The 15,991-nt window shown below is 37.1% G+C and overlaps 1 protein-coding gene across 8 annotated transcripts in view; it reads left to right on the top strand.

Annotated features, from left to right (window-relative positions):
* Window positions 1-15,991, top strand: part of SLC4A10 (solute carrier family 4 member 10) — a 165,208-nt gene that overhangs the window by 139,996 nt on the left and 9,221 nt on the right. For all 8 annotated transcript variants that reach the window (XR_011337746.1, XM_069861228.1, XM_069861225.1 and 5 more), the window contains 8 exons: window positions 3,824-3,929; window positions 6,766-6,927; window positions 7,173-7,286; window positions 7,779-7,940; window positions 10,675-10,926; window positions 12,258-12,326; window positions 14,309-14,482; window positions 15,097-15,219. Coding sequence is in view for 7 of the 8 variants with exons in the window: in XM_069861228.1 (XP_069717329.1) it covers window positions 3,824-3,929; window positions 6,766-6,927; window positions 7,173-7,286; window positions 7,779-7,940; window positions 10,675-10,926; window positions 12,258-12,326; window positions 14,309-14,482; window positions 15,097-15,219 (1,162 nt within the window). In the remaining variant the exon portion in view is untranslated. The remainder of the gene's footprint in view (window positions 1-3,823; window positions 3,930-6,765; window positions 6,928-7,172; window positions 7,287-7,778; window positions 7,941-10,674; window positions 10,927-12,257; window positions 12,327-14,308; window positions 14,483-15,096; window positions 15,220-15,991) is intronic.

The following is a 15,991-nucleotide window of genomic DNA, read 5'->3' as shown; positions in this document are numbered from 1 at the left end:
TATTAAATAGAGACTTAGGAAACAACAAAACAGCAAAAAGAGCTAGGAGAAATGTGGAGAGGTTGGGAGGACAAAGAAGGAAAGGCAGTGCCATGAGTGACCCACACTGCCTGTACTGTTGCAGCTGGATCGGTGATGGAGATTTAGCTGAAATCTTGATTGTCCTGTTAAAAGGGAGAGAGGTACAGGCTGCAGGGAATCCCAGTTTGTCAGCCAGTCGTAAAATCTGTTATTCCTAGTCTACCTATGTTCCCCATCCTGATTTGCCAGAGATTTCTTGAGAAGATATAAAAGCAATGAAGACTCCCTGCTCTAGTTATTTTTCTAGCTAGCAGGTTCAGGCCATTATTGTTCTGTTACTTTTCTCCTTTGTCAGTTTTGATCTTACAACAGTTCTTCTGGAGTGTTCTGAAGATTGTCTTGTCTGAAATGGTTTATTAGTCTACCTTAGATTTCGGAGCCACTTTGTAATGGGCTGTGTTAGAGGTTTAAATATCCTAGAAGAAAACAAGCTTCATTGATTTCTGCCTAGTTGCAAAGTATGCACATTTTAAATGTGGAAGGGGGAACTGTGACTGGGTATCTAGTGCCAGTTTATATCTTTTAGCTTCCAGCTGCTATGAAAAGAAAGGCGTGAGTCACCGTAGACCCTCTCACATATGTGCCAGCCCATCGTGGATGTCACAGACCTTGGGGTGTATAGGAACCCATGTTTAGACATCTGAATTGCTCCCCAGGAGATCAGAACGTCTTGCAGTAGCTAAAAGTGAAAAGACACAGAAAGAATTGTTCCGTCATTGCTGTGATGAAATGTGTGTATTGTGAGATTGGAAGCAGAGATTTTTTTCCAGTGTAGTGACACTTACGCTTTTGCCACCACAATCAGTATCGGATTCTTTCCTGCCTATACTCTAGCCATGAAAAAAAGCATTTTCTTCTTAGCCACGATGAAAGAGAATAAAATGAATCATTCTGTATTTTTTAGCATAATGAAGATGATTCCTGGCTCCTTATCACAAAAAGGCATGGGAATGCGTTGCTATGTTAGTGCTGTATTTGGAGCTGATAGATTTCTTAGAAAATATCAGAGTATGTATAGTCTTTTGCTCGTTGCTAGTAGCATAAACTCCACGTAGGTCTTTTGTGATGGGCAAGTGCTCAGCAGTTAACACAAATAAATTTCAACATCCAAGAGACAATACATTTTTTACGTATTCCAGCGTTCTGAGTAGTATTTTATCAAGAAAATGGAAAGATGTGTTGGTAGTTAACAGTTCAGTGTGTTTTACTTTTTTTCCTAAGAGCTGACCTCTCAGAGTAAAAAATGACAGTGAAGAGATTAAAAGTTTTAAAAGATTGAAGTAGAAAGCCTTATTTCACCAATGTGAATTTCTCCTTGCAGGTCAGTTGTGTTGCGAAGTAGTGATCATTGAAGCTCTTATTAGAAGTAGTGATCATTGAAGCTCTGTTAGGAAGTGTCACATTTAGGTAGATAATCTTTCATTTCTGGCAGTAAATGGTGCCTTCAGTTGTGTTGTCTGGGCTGGGTGGCATGTCTTACTACCTCACATTTCTTTCATGTTAAGTGATTGGTGTGGTACTAGAAAACAGTTACACATGATATAGTCTCACAACAAAATGTCGGTGTTGCCAAAAGATATATAATATTGAAAACAATGTAATGTTTTTATAAATATATATATATAAAACACTGAGAGCATTGTTTCAATGATCTCAGTAGACAGGAGGTTCTGATTTTTACAGTTAGGGCCTAATTTTGCACCTACTGAGTGACAAAAGCTGGGTGCAGGGTGATTTTGGTCTACATGGGTGGAGTTTGCATAAATCACTTGCTGATGAACCATCTGGCATTGGTAAATGCTTGTTAAATTTGGTAAAGGCCAGACTGGAATGCTGTGAAGGAGGAAAGTGGTAATGATATAGAAATAATCAGGGTGATGATCTCATCTGAAGGTGAATTACTTGAGCTCTATTAAACTATAGCTTTAATTGTCACATTTCTGAATAAGGAAATAGAAATTTTGGCCTTTCTAACTTTCTAAATGTAATTTTGCAGTTTGCAGCAAGTGTAGTGTACCATGTAGCATTGGTGACATGCACAGTCTTCCCTTCTAGTGAGAAAGTGACTGTGATTGACCAGCCCACGTCACCTTGGCCTACTGTAATCAAACCCCAATGGGCCACCGCCCAGCGTCTGGCCGGTCTACGATCAGCGATGGACATCAGGGGGCAGGGAGCTCCTGTGCTCACAGGAAACAGTAGTAACCTGAAATAGCCACTCTGTATTGTTGCATGAACATCAAATACTCCCTTGCATAACATAGACATCCCATTTGTTGACTTTATTATACTGCTGTAGCTCACCAGTAGTGATACGCTTAATTTAACCTGTTTTGTAATATTTTAAACTACCCATTGAACACGCAATCATTCTGCACTTGGGGCCTGATCCAAAGCATAATTCATAAGTTTGAAAGATCCAGTCTAGTTCAAGGACTTTTGGCTCAGGCCCTCTTATTCTCTGAACGTTGTTGCTACTTTTTTTTTTTTTTATTTTGCTTTTTGTTCATGGGCTGTAAGGGTTTTTTATTTCTTTTATAAATAGCTGCATTTAAAATAAAAGCAAGGAGTTGCACAAAGGCAACCTGCATCTCTATGTATATGTTAAATGCAGCTGTTGTCACATGTATAGTATTGTAATCAAAATACAATGACATTATTCTGTACTCGTAATATAGATAGTAGAATTTCTTATATAGAAAACGATACAAACTTAGATGAGAATTGTTATTTTGTGGGAAGATAAACAGCCATAGAGAAAATAGATGGTGTAGGTAAGTGAATAAGCTGACACTTCTCTGGAACTGGAAATATATGCTTACTGGCTCTCCACTTTATAGTTAGATGTTACTGTGTCTGCTGCTCCTGAAAACTTTATCAGAAAGGAGAGTGGAAAATTTATTTGTAGCCATCATAAGCGTGTTAAAATACTAGCAGGGTAGATAGTACTACAGATTTTAAAAGTAGGATTAATTCAGGGAACTGCAAAGCACACTTGACATCTTGGATCCTACAGAGTATCCTGCATATGTTAAAGACTTTGTCAGAGAAAAAGCCTCCCACAGTTGCTTCAGAGGCTTTAAAAACTTAATTTTGATTTGAATTTGCCTGTTTGCAAGATTGTACTCCTACACTGCCTCGTCACATTTTGTGTGTTAAAATACACAATTTAAAATAAAAAGCATGATTTTAAAGCAGCTGTGGGGAAGGGAAAAACACTGGACACAGAAACTGACAGGACACTTGGTGCTGGTGATCTTGTGGGGCCCTGAGAGTTGACCAGGCAGTTTGGCAGATTTGAACATGCCGGCATTCTGGCAAAGGGAAAGAAAGAGGATACAGACAGTTTGCATTTGCAAAATGGATCAGCCTGGAACAGTGCGTAGCATCTAATCACCATATAGGGAAGTGTTTGGGATAAGTGGAACAGGACTGGCACATTCTCAGTATTACAAACTTGGAAGTATCAGCAGAATAGGAGGAAAACAGGTGGAAAAACTTGCTATGGACAGTGGTTTAAATATATCATGTTACGTACTATATATGCGTATGCACCTCACAGCAAATTATATTCTAGTAATAGCACTAGCTACTGAACTACAAACTGCTTCAAAGCATGCGTTTACTGAATTAATTTGAACTAAAATTGTCTGGCATAGTAGAGCATAAAAGTTGATAATTTGGATTAATATCTGGTACGTCTTTTATTACTAAGGAGAAAGACATTATTTTGTCTTTTCAGATGTAATTGTGTGGAACCAGAACATCCTAGCAATAAAACTTTACGTTACTGGGAGGACTACAATATATCTGCATCTGATGTGCCATGGGGGAACCTAACTGTGTCAGTAAGTGAAATATTGGAACTTTATAAATAAGGCAAAAGAATAAATAATTTTGTCTCTCCTACTGCAGCAAGTAGACTGAAAAAAACCCCAGTGGTTTTTTTCTGATCATATTTGTTCAAATAAAGCACAAAATGTACTTAACTGAACAAGGATTAACATAGACTTTGTAGCATTATCTTCTTTTGTAAGCATTTTGCAGCCTTTGCTAGTACACATTAAAGGAAGTATTTGCGTTTTGTGCCCTGCTTTGGAAACTTCTTGACACAGTAGCACAAGAGTTTGACTGAAATTAAGTCTAAACATGTCACATGACGATGGATTTGTCCTGAATTCTGCCATATGGCAAAATCAAAGTTCCCTTGTGTCAAAAGACTCCGAAGCATTTATTTCTCCTAAACCATTCTTACAGCTGTTTGGTCTATGAAGAAGAGGAAGGGCAGAAATTTTGTAACATTTTCTGTTCAGTGATCATGTTTCTTTCTTAAGTAGGCCTTCAGTGTTCAGTATGTCTTAGTTGTGTAATTTTTTTCCAGGGGTGTGAGGAAACAAGGTACAAACAGTCTGGAGAGCTTGCATGGATATGTAACTTGTTTTTAAATAGTACTCTTTTCTAGGTTTAAAGGATTTATTACTTTGGGTTTGCCTTCTTTAAAGCAACATTTACAATTTGATTGAAATGTCATTGAGATCAGGCTGCCACTTTCTCTCACAAATGGATCACTTCCTTGCACCTTCAAGGAGAATGAATGCAACAGACACCTCACTGAAGAAGGCTCTCTATAACTGAATTAACCGTGTTGTAGGCATAACCAAATGAAACACTTAAAAAACAATCCAGTTGACCATCTCCAGCAGATAGACTGTTTTCTTTCAAAGGCAGGAATGCAGAATAACTGGTGCCCTCCTATCATTAGTTAATCAAGATCTGCCCTGTGTGGCCACTCTTTCTTGACAGCAGGGGCTGAGCCTCAACTCTGTTGGCGTGGCAACGGCAGAGATAAAGTTGAGAACTGCTGGCCTGAGGGATTCCAGCAATCCAGAATGAATATTCTCAAAATTGCAGCGCACACGAAGAGCATCTGTGCAGGGGCAGACTCCTCCTCTCACTTCCTCAAATCTCTGACAGTGTTTTTCAGAGTACATTTGCAGCTGAGGAGATTTTAAAATAACAGATTTTGTTTTAACTATAAATGTAAAAAACCGGTTGCATTATATAAAACCCTTTAAAACTTCTGTAGAAGCTTATTACTGAAACTTGAGTTTACAGAGGTAGCAGTATAACTGACTGATTTTCCCATGAGTCCCTATAGCTGTCAAAGATATAACTGCAGATGTTCGTACTTTCATGTATTTATTTCTTCCAAGCATCATCAGGGAACTTTAATTGTCCCATTCTAGAGAACTGCAGTAAAAAATGTGATGTAGTTGACTATATTGGCCTGTCTCACCCCACTGTCTTTTTTTACTCATTTTTTGTTCATTTCTTGCTGTTGGTTTTTTTGTGTCTAGTGTAGATGTTTCAAGTTCCTGAAGATCTAGCATGGCACGCTCTCTTAAACAACAGTAGGACCAACATTTTTTTTGTTGTTGTTAACTAGGACAAAGTGAGCACGAGCAAAGTGTTTATTCTGATGGTGACAAAATCCTTTTCAGTAGGTATATGGTGAAATTCATCATTCATCCCTGTGCTGTGTCTTCAGGCCAGGACACATTTTTTCATTTGATTTTGCAGAATCTTGAGAATTTCTTCTGGATTTCCTGGGTTTTTTTTTTGGTTGGTTTTTTTTTTTTTTTTTCCTGCCTGAAACTTTTATTTCATCAGTCAGAACTCCATCATGTTTCTCCCAGGTTCACTGCTATCCCAGTACAAAAAGTTTTGCACTCCTTTTTCTCACAGTTATCAAACTGTGGGTTTTTTTATTCAAGCCAGCCTTTATTCAAAGCCAGTGAGTGATGAGTCAATGACCTGGTTCATTTGCTACTAAAAGATTCTAATCTGGCAGGATATTGCTGCCCCGAATCTCTGGTTCTGGGCACTGTGTTTCTTTTTGCTTAAGCATGGAGGGATTTTGGAAAGAGAAGGAAAGAGTTGCAAGTCTAGAGGTTTTAGCTCACACACTCTTTATTTCTCTGGTTGTTAAATGGGAACAAGTATGATTTTAGACAACTGAAGATGGTATAGAAGAGTTACTAGAATTGTTTTCTGCTGTGTCTGCATATTTGATCACATATTAGCTTGGATAGAATTAATCTTACAGATCTTCAGTTTTGATGCATTTTTTCAGATTGCCTTTTTTAAAAAAAAAAAGTAATTCGTGGAATGTGCTGCCCCCATGTGGCACTGAATGTATTGGTCTCCAGTCATACTATGTGTTTTAAGTAGCTTTTTCTTCAACTACTTGGCTTGTGAAGTTAAAACAAAAACTCATTTCGTGAGAATACACCAGGAGCAGCCTTTCTCTTGGTAGCTTTCGAACTTCACTTTCCTCTTTCAGAAGGAATTAGGAAATGCAAATTTGTGTTTGTAGCCAGAAAATAAATAAGTGTACTTGTTCAATTTGAAATAAATTTGTCTTTATATGAAAGACTTTATTTATGGTATGTCTTAATGACTTCATCATTTAATACTGGTTAAAAAAGAGACTATTTTAAAGGTTAAAGAGTTTTTCATGCAGACTAGATACAAACATTAGGAGTTCTAATTTTTAAAAGTGTAAAAGTTTAACAATTATTTTACTATTTCTAGTAAAACAATCCACTTATAATTTGGGAAAGAACATGTCTGTGTAAGCATGGATATTTTTCAGAACAATAATTCTTTGATCTCCCTGAATAGGAATGTAAAAAGTTTCATGGAGAATTTGTTGGACGAGCCTGCGGCCATCATGGCCCTTATGTGCCAGATGTCCTCTTCTGGTCTGTCATCTTATTCTTTTCTACAGTAACTTTGTCATCCACGTTGAAACAGTTCAAAACTAGCCGATACTTCCCAACAAAGGTGTGTGCCATTCTTTTAATTCAAAAGTTGTCATTAGCTATGTGTAAGCATGAATTTAATCTGCATTGTAAATTCAATTAACTGCTGGTGGAGTGGACACTGCATCTTTTCTGTTAGAAAATTGTATCAGAATAAACATTGATTTAGCTGCAAGCTCAGAATGGCTTAATAAAGGGAAGAAAAATAAATCCTAGATCGCACATGAATATTTCAGTTAAAATTGTTGTTTCTCTCAATAATCATAGGTACGATCTGTTGTCAGCGATTTTGCAGTCTTTCTCACTATTTTGTCCATGGTTTTAATTGACTATGCCATTGGGATTCCATCACCAAAACTTCAAGTTCCAAATGCTTTTAAGGTAATTTGTTGATAAATTGCGCTGCCTTATTATTTTGACAAAGTGATGTGCTATAGTATGTTAATTATATTTTATCATCAGGGAGTAGTGATACTACTCTGAATTTTTTGTGTTCATCAAGTACCATGCAACCTCTCTGATCAGCGACTCACGTAAGTGAGCCTCTTCCAGCAGACCCCTTCATGCTTCTTAATGTCTTTTGTGTGAGGACCAACCAGGCCTGAATTACCCTAGTCCTACTCTGCTTTAATGTTCTAGGGCTCCTTCCAAATTCTGGGCTCATTGTATCAAGTCTGTGATATCCTAGATAATTTTATGTCATGTAATTTCTCTTTTGTTATCATAGTAAGTTTAGCATTTTTCTGGGCTCTTACATAGATTAATTTTGAAGGAAAGCATATCTTAGTAATGTTTTTGAATGTATTCTTGTGAAGTTGAAATGTAAATAATTATTGGACTTCTGAGTGGTTGTGCATGACTTTCTTTTTACAGCCCACCAGAGATGATCGTGGCTGGTTTATTACTCCCTTGGGGCCAAATCCTTGGTGGACAGTGATAGCTGCTGTAATTCCAGCCCTGCTTTGTACCATTCTTATCTTCATGGACCAGCAGATCACAGCTGTCATTATCAATAGAAAAGAACACAAACTAAAGGTATTCAGTCAAATACTTATATTTTCACTGTTGTTTTCTGCTTCAGGTTATGTAACGTACCTTCATCTATTTGAGTATGCTAGTTAGTTATGTTATATAGCACCCCTTTAAACTGTTATACTTCTGTCTTGGTCTGTGTAGTACCTGTGCCCTGTGTCAGTGATTCACTGTGTTACAGAACTCTTTACGAATGTAACTGGGAACAGAGATTCTGAATCAAGAAAGTGCTATCCTCTAGGCTGCATTAGAAATATGATACGTTAAAAAAATCTGGAAGTTAATAATTTCCTTCAGCACCATAATAGTCTTTTCAGTTGTTCACAATGCTGTTCTACAGGATTGAATTTTGAAAAACTATGCAGGGGTTGGTTTGTAATATGAGATTAGGGTTTTTTTTCTCTCCATCCTTCTCTTCAGTTCTACCCATCCATTTTTTTTATGCCCTTCCTGTCTTTAGGAAGAGAGAAGAATAAAACTGAGCTTTAGAGGCACAATGGGTTCTTAAAACAACATAGGACAACTTCCTGCTCTGTTCTCTAACACTTTAGTTGCCTACAGATGGAGAGAGAAAAAGGGACATCACCCCTCTGAAAAACTGTTGGGCAAAATCTAGCAGCAGGTTTCTGTACATGTATATGCAGTGAGCTTAGGCTTTTTTTGACATACTTTTAATAAGCAGCAATCCAATCCCAAGTTGCTTTAGCAAATGCATTTGCAACCTTCACTTTGCACTGCCTCTTCTTGGATGATTGTGACATTTGATATGTTCTTTTTTTGCCCTCTTTGTCAGCCTGGCTCTTCATGTCAATCCATAGCATTGCATGTGGTTAACTTGACAGATGCAGGAATTTGCTGCCAAGCTTTGGAATGTGTTTTTTCAGCACTGGCATCTGGGAGTCAGATGGTCCTCCTGGCTGCCCCCTTGTCTTGCTGCGTTTTAGTTTTGCTGGGGTCTGGTGTAGCATCACCTGTTGCTATGCTTCCTTTTCTTCCCATATGTCAGGTTCCTCAGATCATGTATGAATGTGAGGAAATGCTCTCAGATTCTGTATGCATTAGCAGATACATTCCTCATAAATGTGTCAGAAGGTAAAAAAAGGTGTCTCTGTTAGGATTTAGAATTAAACTCTTTCTTTGAGTGCATTGTGCATGTAACTAATATCTGTCTTTGACACATCTCTGAGTTTGTCAAGATGTGTCTTGGAGAGACTCGTAAGCACTTTTGGGAAGCGAGGGAAGGATGTTAGAGTTGATTCTTTTCGTTTTCTTTATAAGATTTCCCCTTTTTAAATAATGTAAGCAAATAAGATGGCATTTTCATTTTGATATGTGGCTTACATTTTCATAAACCCAGACGCTTCCCATTTTAGAAGTAGAAGTTGTCTTCAGAAAGAAATGATTTGTTTGCTTCCAACTCGTTTTCCCCTCTTTTTTTTTTTTTTATACTTCCCATAGCAAATTCCGAATAGTGCACATTTCAGCTTTTGGCAGTCTCTGTAGCAAACCCTTCCAAGTTTAGTTACTTTTTTTTTATGTCAAAAGGCATTTGCATGGGTTTACAGGCAAAATTATGGTTCAACATATTCACATTGTTTGCATGAACTGATGTTCATGGTCTGTTTCATCAGACCATGACATTGGATTTGTTGCCATATTGCAAAATTTCATGGAGATAACTGGCTACCTGACTTTTGAAAGGAAAATAGCTTGAGCTTCTGCTTGCAGCTGCCTCTTGGCCCTGGATACATACTAAAATTGAAAAGAAATATCCCTCTCAGTTCTGGTAGATGATATCTATACAACCAAGCTTGATGTAGATCATTGTTCATTTCCAAGCCTGCATTGTATTTGCAGATTTTTAAATGTATCTAAGACTTGACCAAAGAGTTTTATCCCCTACTACAAGAGCAAAGTAACATCCTCCTGTTGGTAAATTTGCAGAGTATTTGACTGCCATCAAGATGATCCAAACTCAACAGTTTTCTACTGACTGCTCATGAGTGTTTATGATACTAATTGAATGGAATGTTGAATAGGGAAGCTGGTAAAACAGTACCTAATGAATAATATTGTTTTATAGTTTAATATATAGCTTAATTATAATTTAATTTCTCTTAATTTCTAGCTCTCTGTTCTTCAATAAGATGAAAACATTTTACTAGCATGTGCTTACCATCTATAAATACTTTAAAAAGGTCTATGTGGTTTTACAGCCCTTTATAGCAAATGTTAACTTAAGAATTTTTGTGTAGGAAATACCTAAAATGCATATTTTCTGCCTTCTCTGTAAGGGTGGATGGAGGGTCTGTCAAGATTAGTGCAGTGGAGAGTTGCAGTGCTTCTGGATGTTCTGCACTGTTATCCACAGAAGAGATCTAGTTAAAGCAGAAAGCGTATTTATTTTCTGTTGTCTTACTAGTATCTCTTTTAAAAGTGGGGAAGGTATTTGGTGCCTTTGTAAAGTGGATTTATGATATGTACACTTAATGCATTACTGGAATTAGTCTAATAACATAAGCATTTCTTTTGAACTAGTAGAAATTCCCCTTAGATAACCACTTTGCCATCACTTCTGACCCAGCCTGGATAACATATAGAAGAAAGCTATTTTTTCCTACAAGTCACAATTTTTTTTTAATTGTCTCTAACTGTTCATAAGGAATGCCTGCCATGAGTGTTTGCCTTCATTCCGATGTTGTTTATAACTTCCTGCTGTCATTACTTCTCTTAACAGAAAGGATGTGGGTACCATCTCGACCTACTGATGGTAGCAGTCATGCTTGGAGTGTGCTCCATTATGGGATTGCCGTGGTTTGTTGCAGCCACTGTCCTCTCTATTTCCCATGTGAATAGCTTAAAACTGGAATCAGAGTGCTCTGCTCCAGGGGAGCAACCAAAATTTCTTGGAATCCGGGAGCAAAGAGTCACAGGGCTCATGATTTTTGTCCTAATGGGCTCATCTGTCTTTTTGACAAGTATCCTGAAGGTAACTTGGGGAAGTAAGGAAAAGCTAAAGAATACTGCACAGCACTAAAAATTTCACTGTTGTTACTGTATTATTTAATGAGCGCCCTTTCCAGGCACATTACTAACTAGCATAATGTTACACAATGATAATCTAAAATGGAATTCTAATTTGCATAATAGATTGGCTAGGGACATGTAACATTTTTAAAACAGAAATCTTGTAATGAAAATGTGGCCTGACTGAAGTCAAAGGGAGTTCTGCCATCGACCTGTGGTATATGAATATTCACTCTTTGTCTATACTTTGGGTCCATGGCATATAATCAGTCTTGCTAAGTTATACAAAGAAGTAAATTTATTTAGAAAATTTAAAAATGTTTTGTGATTTCTGGATAATTTAATATATTTCAACAGTTCCAAGTGAAGTTCTGTGGTTCATTTCTTGGAAATGAACGTGAAAATTCTTTCATGTTACCTGCATGCTCAACGCAGCTCACAAGTGTTATGCAACTGTATATCTAGTTATATGCTTATATAATACCATCTACATGCATAAGAGAATCATAGAATCATTTGGTTGGAAAAGACCTTTGAGATCGTCAGGTCCAACTGTATCTGTCCACTATCATACGGCTTTTAAAAATTATCTGGTCTCTATGAAATCAGCAAGAATTTTGCCACTGGCTTCAGTAAGACCAGAATTTAGACTTGCATATTGTTGCAGTGAAGACAACAAGCTCTGAGGACTTGTACTTCCCCATAGCATTTTATTATGTATATCATAAACTCTCTTACTTCGAAAACACACAGAACGTGTTGTGTGTATTTAGCATTTAAAACAGATAGTAATCTGTGGAAATAGTCCTTTACCTGCACACTGTATACTGAGAACCTGACCATTTAGAATAGTTTCTTACAAAATCATTCCATGAAAGTCATTCACTCATTTTAAATGCTTACAGCACAGAACATTTCTTTTAGCGTTATGAAATATCTTGTGTTTTGAACATTTTTCTGAGTACTCTAGTTCTAGTATTCAGATGCTCTCTTGAGCAGTCATTTAAGTATGTATCAAACACTTTTGATTTTCCCTGTTAGTTTTGTTAGTAGTGAATAAAGTATATTGTAATAATTTGGCCATGACAGGAAAATAAACCTATGGAGCCAGATTCTGAGAATCTGAGAAACATTATTAATTTGTAATTGAGTGCCTCTGAATTTACAACTTGTCTGATTAATGCAAGCATATGGCACATTGAATTTCAACTGTTTAGAATGTCTTTCTAGAAGCATTTAAAATTTTTAAATGGTATTTAACATCCTCTTCCCTTTCTCTGCTTGTTTGTGCAGTTTATTCCCATGCCAGTACTTTATGGAGTATTTCTTTACATGGGTGCTTCATCTCTAAAGGGAATTCAGGTAAAATGCATTAATAAAGACAGTGTTACTGATAATGCTTTCTATAAAATGTGTAGCTATTCTTATAATATTATTTTATTATCTTCTGTGTATAATCTTAAAGGAATATTCCCAACCTTAAATTCTTGAAAGTGAGTCACTTAAAAATGAAAATGGATTCTCTCTAAATAGAGCATTCCCTTTAGGTAACGTGCTCTAATTTTTTATGTTTTAGGTGCCAATTTTTATGTTGCCTTTGTTGTCAAGGGAATTTTGGCTGAGCCTAAAACCTGAGTAATAACTATCAGGAGTTCTTCCCTCTCCCTTGCTTCACTTGTCTTTTGTGCTTCCAAGTTAGTGCCTTTGCAGGGAACACTTGATCTTGAGCTGTGCCTATATGAGGCTTTTGGCTAACTTGCCCTAAAACTAATGTAGGTGAGATTTTGAAGGCATTTCTGTGCTAGTAAATGTCCCAAGCCAGGAAGTGAAACTGTTGCAAGTCCCATGTTTACTCAGTTTCTGGCCTCAGGGATGAAGGGCAAGTCTGGTGGAAAAGCAGCATTCCTGCGGGGGCTTTAAGTAGGAGCCTGTGGTGGAAACCAGGCTTGCTAGCATTCAAGTCAGGCTAGGTAATGGTATCCTTTGTACTGTTTCTCCTGGATTACTAAAGTGGCATGATGTCAAGTGTTTTAGCCCATCTGAAACAAACACTCAAGTTTTCAGGTGTGTTTTTGTTTGTTATCGAAAGTTGAGGCATGGTTCACCCATCAAGATAATTGAGAAAGAACAAACACGTGACGAAAATATGAATTATGCTGTGAAAAGGTTGTCAAATACAAAGAATAAAGAAAATGCTTGATTGTTTCTTGCATCATATTTAAATTTTTGATTGCAAGTTAAAAATTTCTTGGTTTTTTACCTCTTTATTATTTATAGGCAAAGCTGGATACATCTTTTGTTTTTCCAGCTGGTGGTTTCTATTCAGACTCTTCTTTTGTAACTTTGCCTGTCTCTTACCATTTGGGTTGATACTCTGAGAAGTGTAGATTGGCTTTTACTGAGGTTTGGATAATTTCAACTTAAAGTGGTTCAGCTGTCTCTCAGAACAAGGGTATGAGAAAGTACACTATTGCCTGTTTCTAAGGCATGCTAAAATCTGGCTATCTTTACTTGGAAAAGTGATAGCATCCCCCTCCCTTTCTGCCTTCCCAATGCTGGGACAAGGAGTTTAGTAAGATGGCTTTTGTGGGAGGATGTGCTTTTTGCTGTTTCTGTGAAAAAGAAATCTGCGTAAATCTGGCCAAATTATAAGCCTTTTAAAAATGTATTTTGCACACGCTCAGTAGGAAATCCTGAAACTTGAAATTCCTGGAGACTGTGTGACTATAGCATGGCTCATTTGTGCAAGGAGAAACAGTGCACCACCATCATCACTGTGTCATAGTGATTGAGATTCACAATTAAGTTGTGTTTACTTTGAAGCTTGGCTTTCCCTAACTGTCAGAGTTCTTAATTTGAAATCTTAGCAGTACTATTTTAAAGTAACTATTTTCTTTGTGTAGAACATATAATGCAGTTGTGAGCAGGTTGTTTCCTTGGGTATGACTATATAGAATATCATTCAGTGGAATCCAATATCTCAGCACATCTGCAGTAGAAACAAGTAGGGAGACAAAGGTGTATTAAAACCAAAAGGAACTTAAAAAGTACGATTAACCAAATAATTAAACTTCATTTAAATAATACGATTCTCTTCCCTACTCTGGTGGCTCAACCACAGAGAAGACGAGTACTTTACTACTGTAGGACAAGTACAGATTCATGGCTCTTCTTTGTAATTGAGGTAGACTTTTTCTGTGCTCCTGACCATCTGCACAGTTTTTGCCTTTAGAATAACAAGCCAGATTCTTAGAATATTCTGGATCTCCTAGGCCGCGTGTGAATGTCAGCATAGATGACCTCTCAGCTCATTTTGACACGAGCTTTTAAAATTTCTCTTTCAGCTCTTTGACAGGATAAAGTTATTCTGGATGCCTGCAAAGCATCAGCCAGATTTTATTTATTTGAGACATGTTCCTCTTAGAAAGGTCCATCTCTTCACCATAATTCAGCTGAGTTGTCTTGTGCTTCTGTGGATTATAAAGGTTTCAAGAGCAGCTATTGTCTTTCCAATGATGGTATGAAATATTTTTTTAAATTTCCTTTAAAAATCTCGGGGTTTTTTTTCATTTGTGGATAATTATTACTGAAGAAAAAAATTAAGTGTGGGCAGATAATTACAATATTGCTTTGATATAGTTTTCAGGGACAATTCATACTTCATTAAGTAAGGAAAAATTCTTCATATAATCTCTAGTTTGAGTCTGTGTTGCACTCTGTTTATATGTGTAGGTAGCCCAACTGTATATTGTTTAATGGAAAATGTGATGTTTTTATTGAAGGAGTCACATTTAATCATTTTACAGAAAGAACTTTTACTCATTAAGGAAGGTTGTTTATTGCACTGAGGAACTTTACTGATGGTTCTGTGTCTTGCTGGAAATAAAAGAGAAATCTGTTCTGCTGCTTGAGTGATATCTCAGATTATTTCATAAATTGAAAATAAAAGATATCTACTGACTTCCATGATTGTTAAGTGTTTCAAGCCATACTTCGTCTAAACAAATTATCCAAATTAAAGGATAAAATTGTAGCTGTAAACTGTGGTCACTTTTGAAAGTATTCCTCTACAAGCATTTTTGTCAATTTTACTTGTTTAATTTCCTAATTATTTGAATTAATATCTTTACAGGTCCTAGCATTGGTATTTGTCCGAAAACTCATGGATTTCTTTTTTACTAAGCGGGAGCTCAGTTGGTTAGATGATTTGATGCCCGAGAGTAAGAAAAAGAAACTGGAAGATGCTGAGAAAGAGGTGGGTCATGGTTTGAATTTTTTGGTTTTTATTTTTTTGGGGGGGCAGCACTTGATCAATTTCTCTTTCAGATATTGAGAGAAAATTCTGTAAATGAGGCATATTCTTTGCAAAAGGCAGACTGTCAAAGAATATGTATTTCAGATAATTTCTTACAAACTTGATATAGGACAGCATGTTCCTCTAGCTGCTGCTTCATTAATTGCTTGCTTGAGTATCATAGAAAACTGTGGGAATATAAAGTAAGGGACGGAAATCTTTGTCCTTCGTCCCTGGTATCAGCCACCTTATAGGCGGCATATATCAGCTGATAGGGGACCTCAGTACTGGGCCCAAATACATGAGGGAGAAGTCTAAGTGGAGAAACACTAACTGCATGAGCACTAGATAGAATACGTAGGTGCCACGTTTTTTATAAGGGAGTCGTGTTCTGTGTCAGCATTTTTGAATAGTAGGATGGTGTGAGGCTGTGGCGGCAGTGGGAGATGAAGGTGTAGATGATGCCACGTGGTCTTTATAGGTTGTGGTCACTTCTGGGCAGGAGTGCTCTGGCGACAGTTGTGTGTATGACCTTTCGGTAAGACCATTGGCAAGTCTGTTTGCAGAAATAGGACGTGAGCTAGTAATTTGAGTGTGTAACTGTGAAAACTAGATTTCTCTGCCTAGTATTCTTCTGTGACCTTTGACAACTCACTGCCTCATCTGTAACCTGGAGAACTTTGCTATCATTGACACATTCAACATACTTTCATAGGAAAAGTTTTGGCAAAAA

Source organism: Phaenicophaeus curvirostris, chromosome 7, assembly GCF_032191515.1.
Source record: "Phaenicophaeus curvirostris isolate KB17595 chromosome 7, BPBGC_Pcur_1.0, whole genome shotgun sequence".
NCBI lineage: Eukaryota > Metazoa > Chordata > Aves > Cuculiformes > Cuculidae > Phaenicophaeus > Phaenicophaeus curvirostris.
The sequence above is the reverse complement of the archived record's forward strand: the minus strand, read 5'-3'. Positions and strand labels throughout refer to the sequence as shown.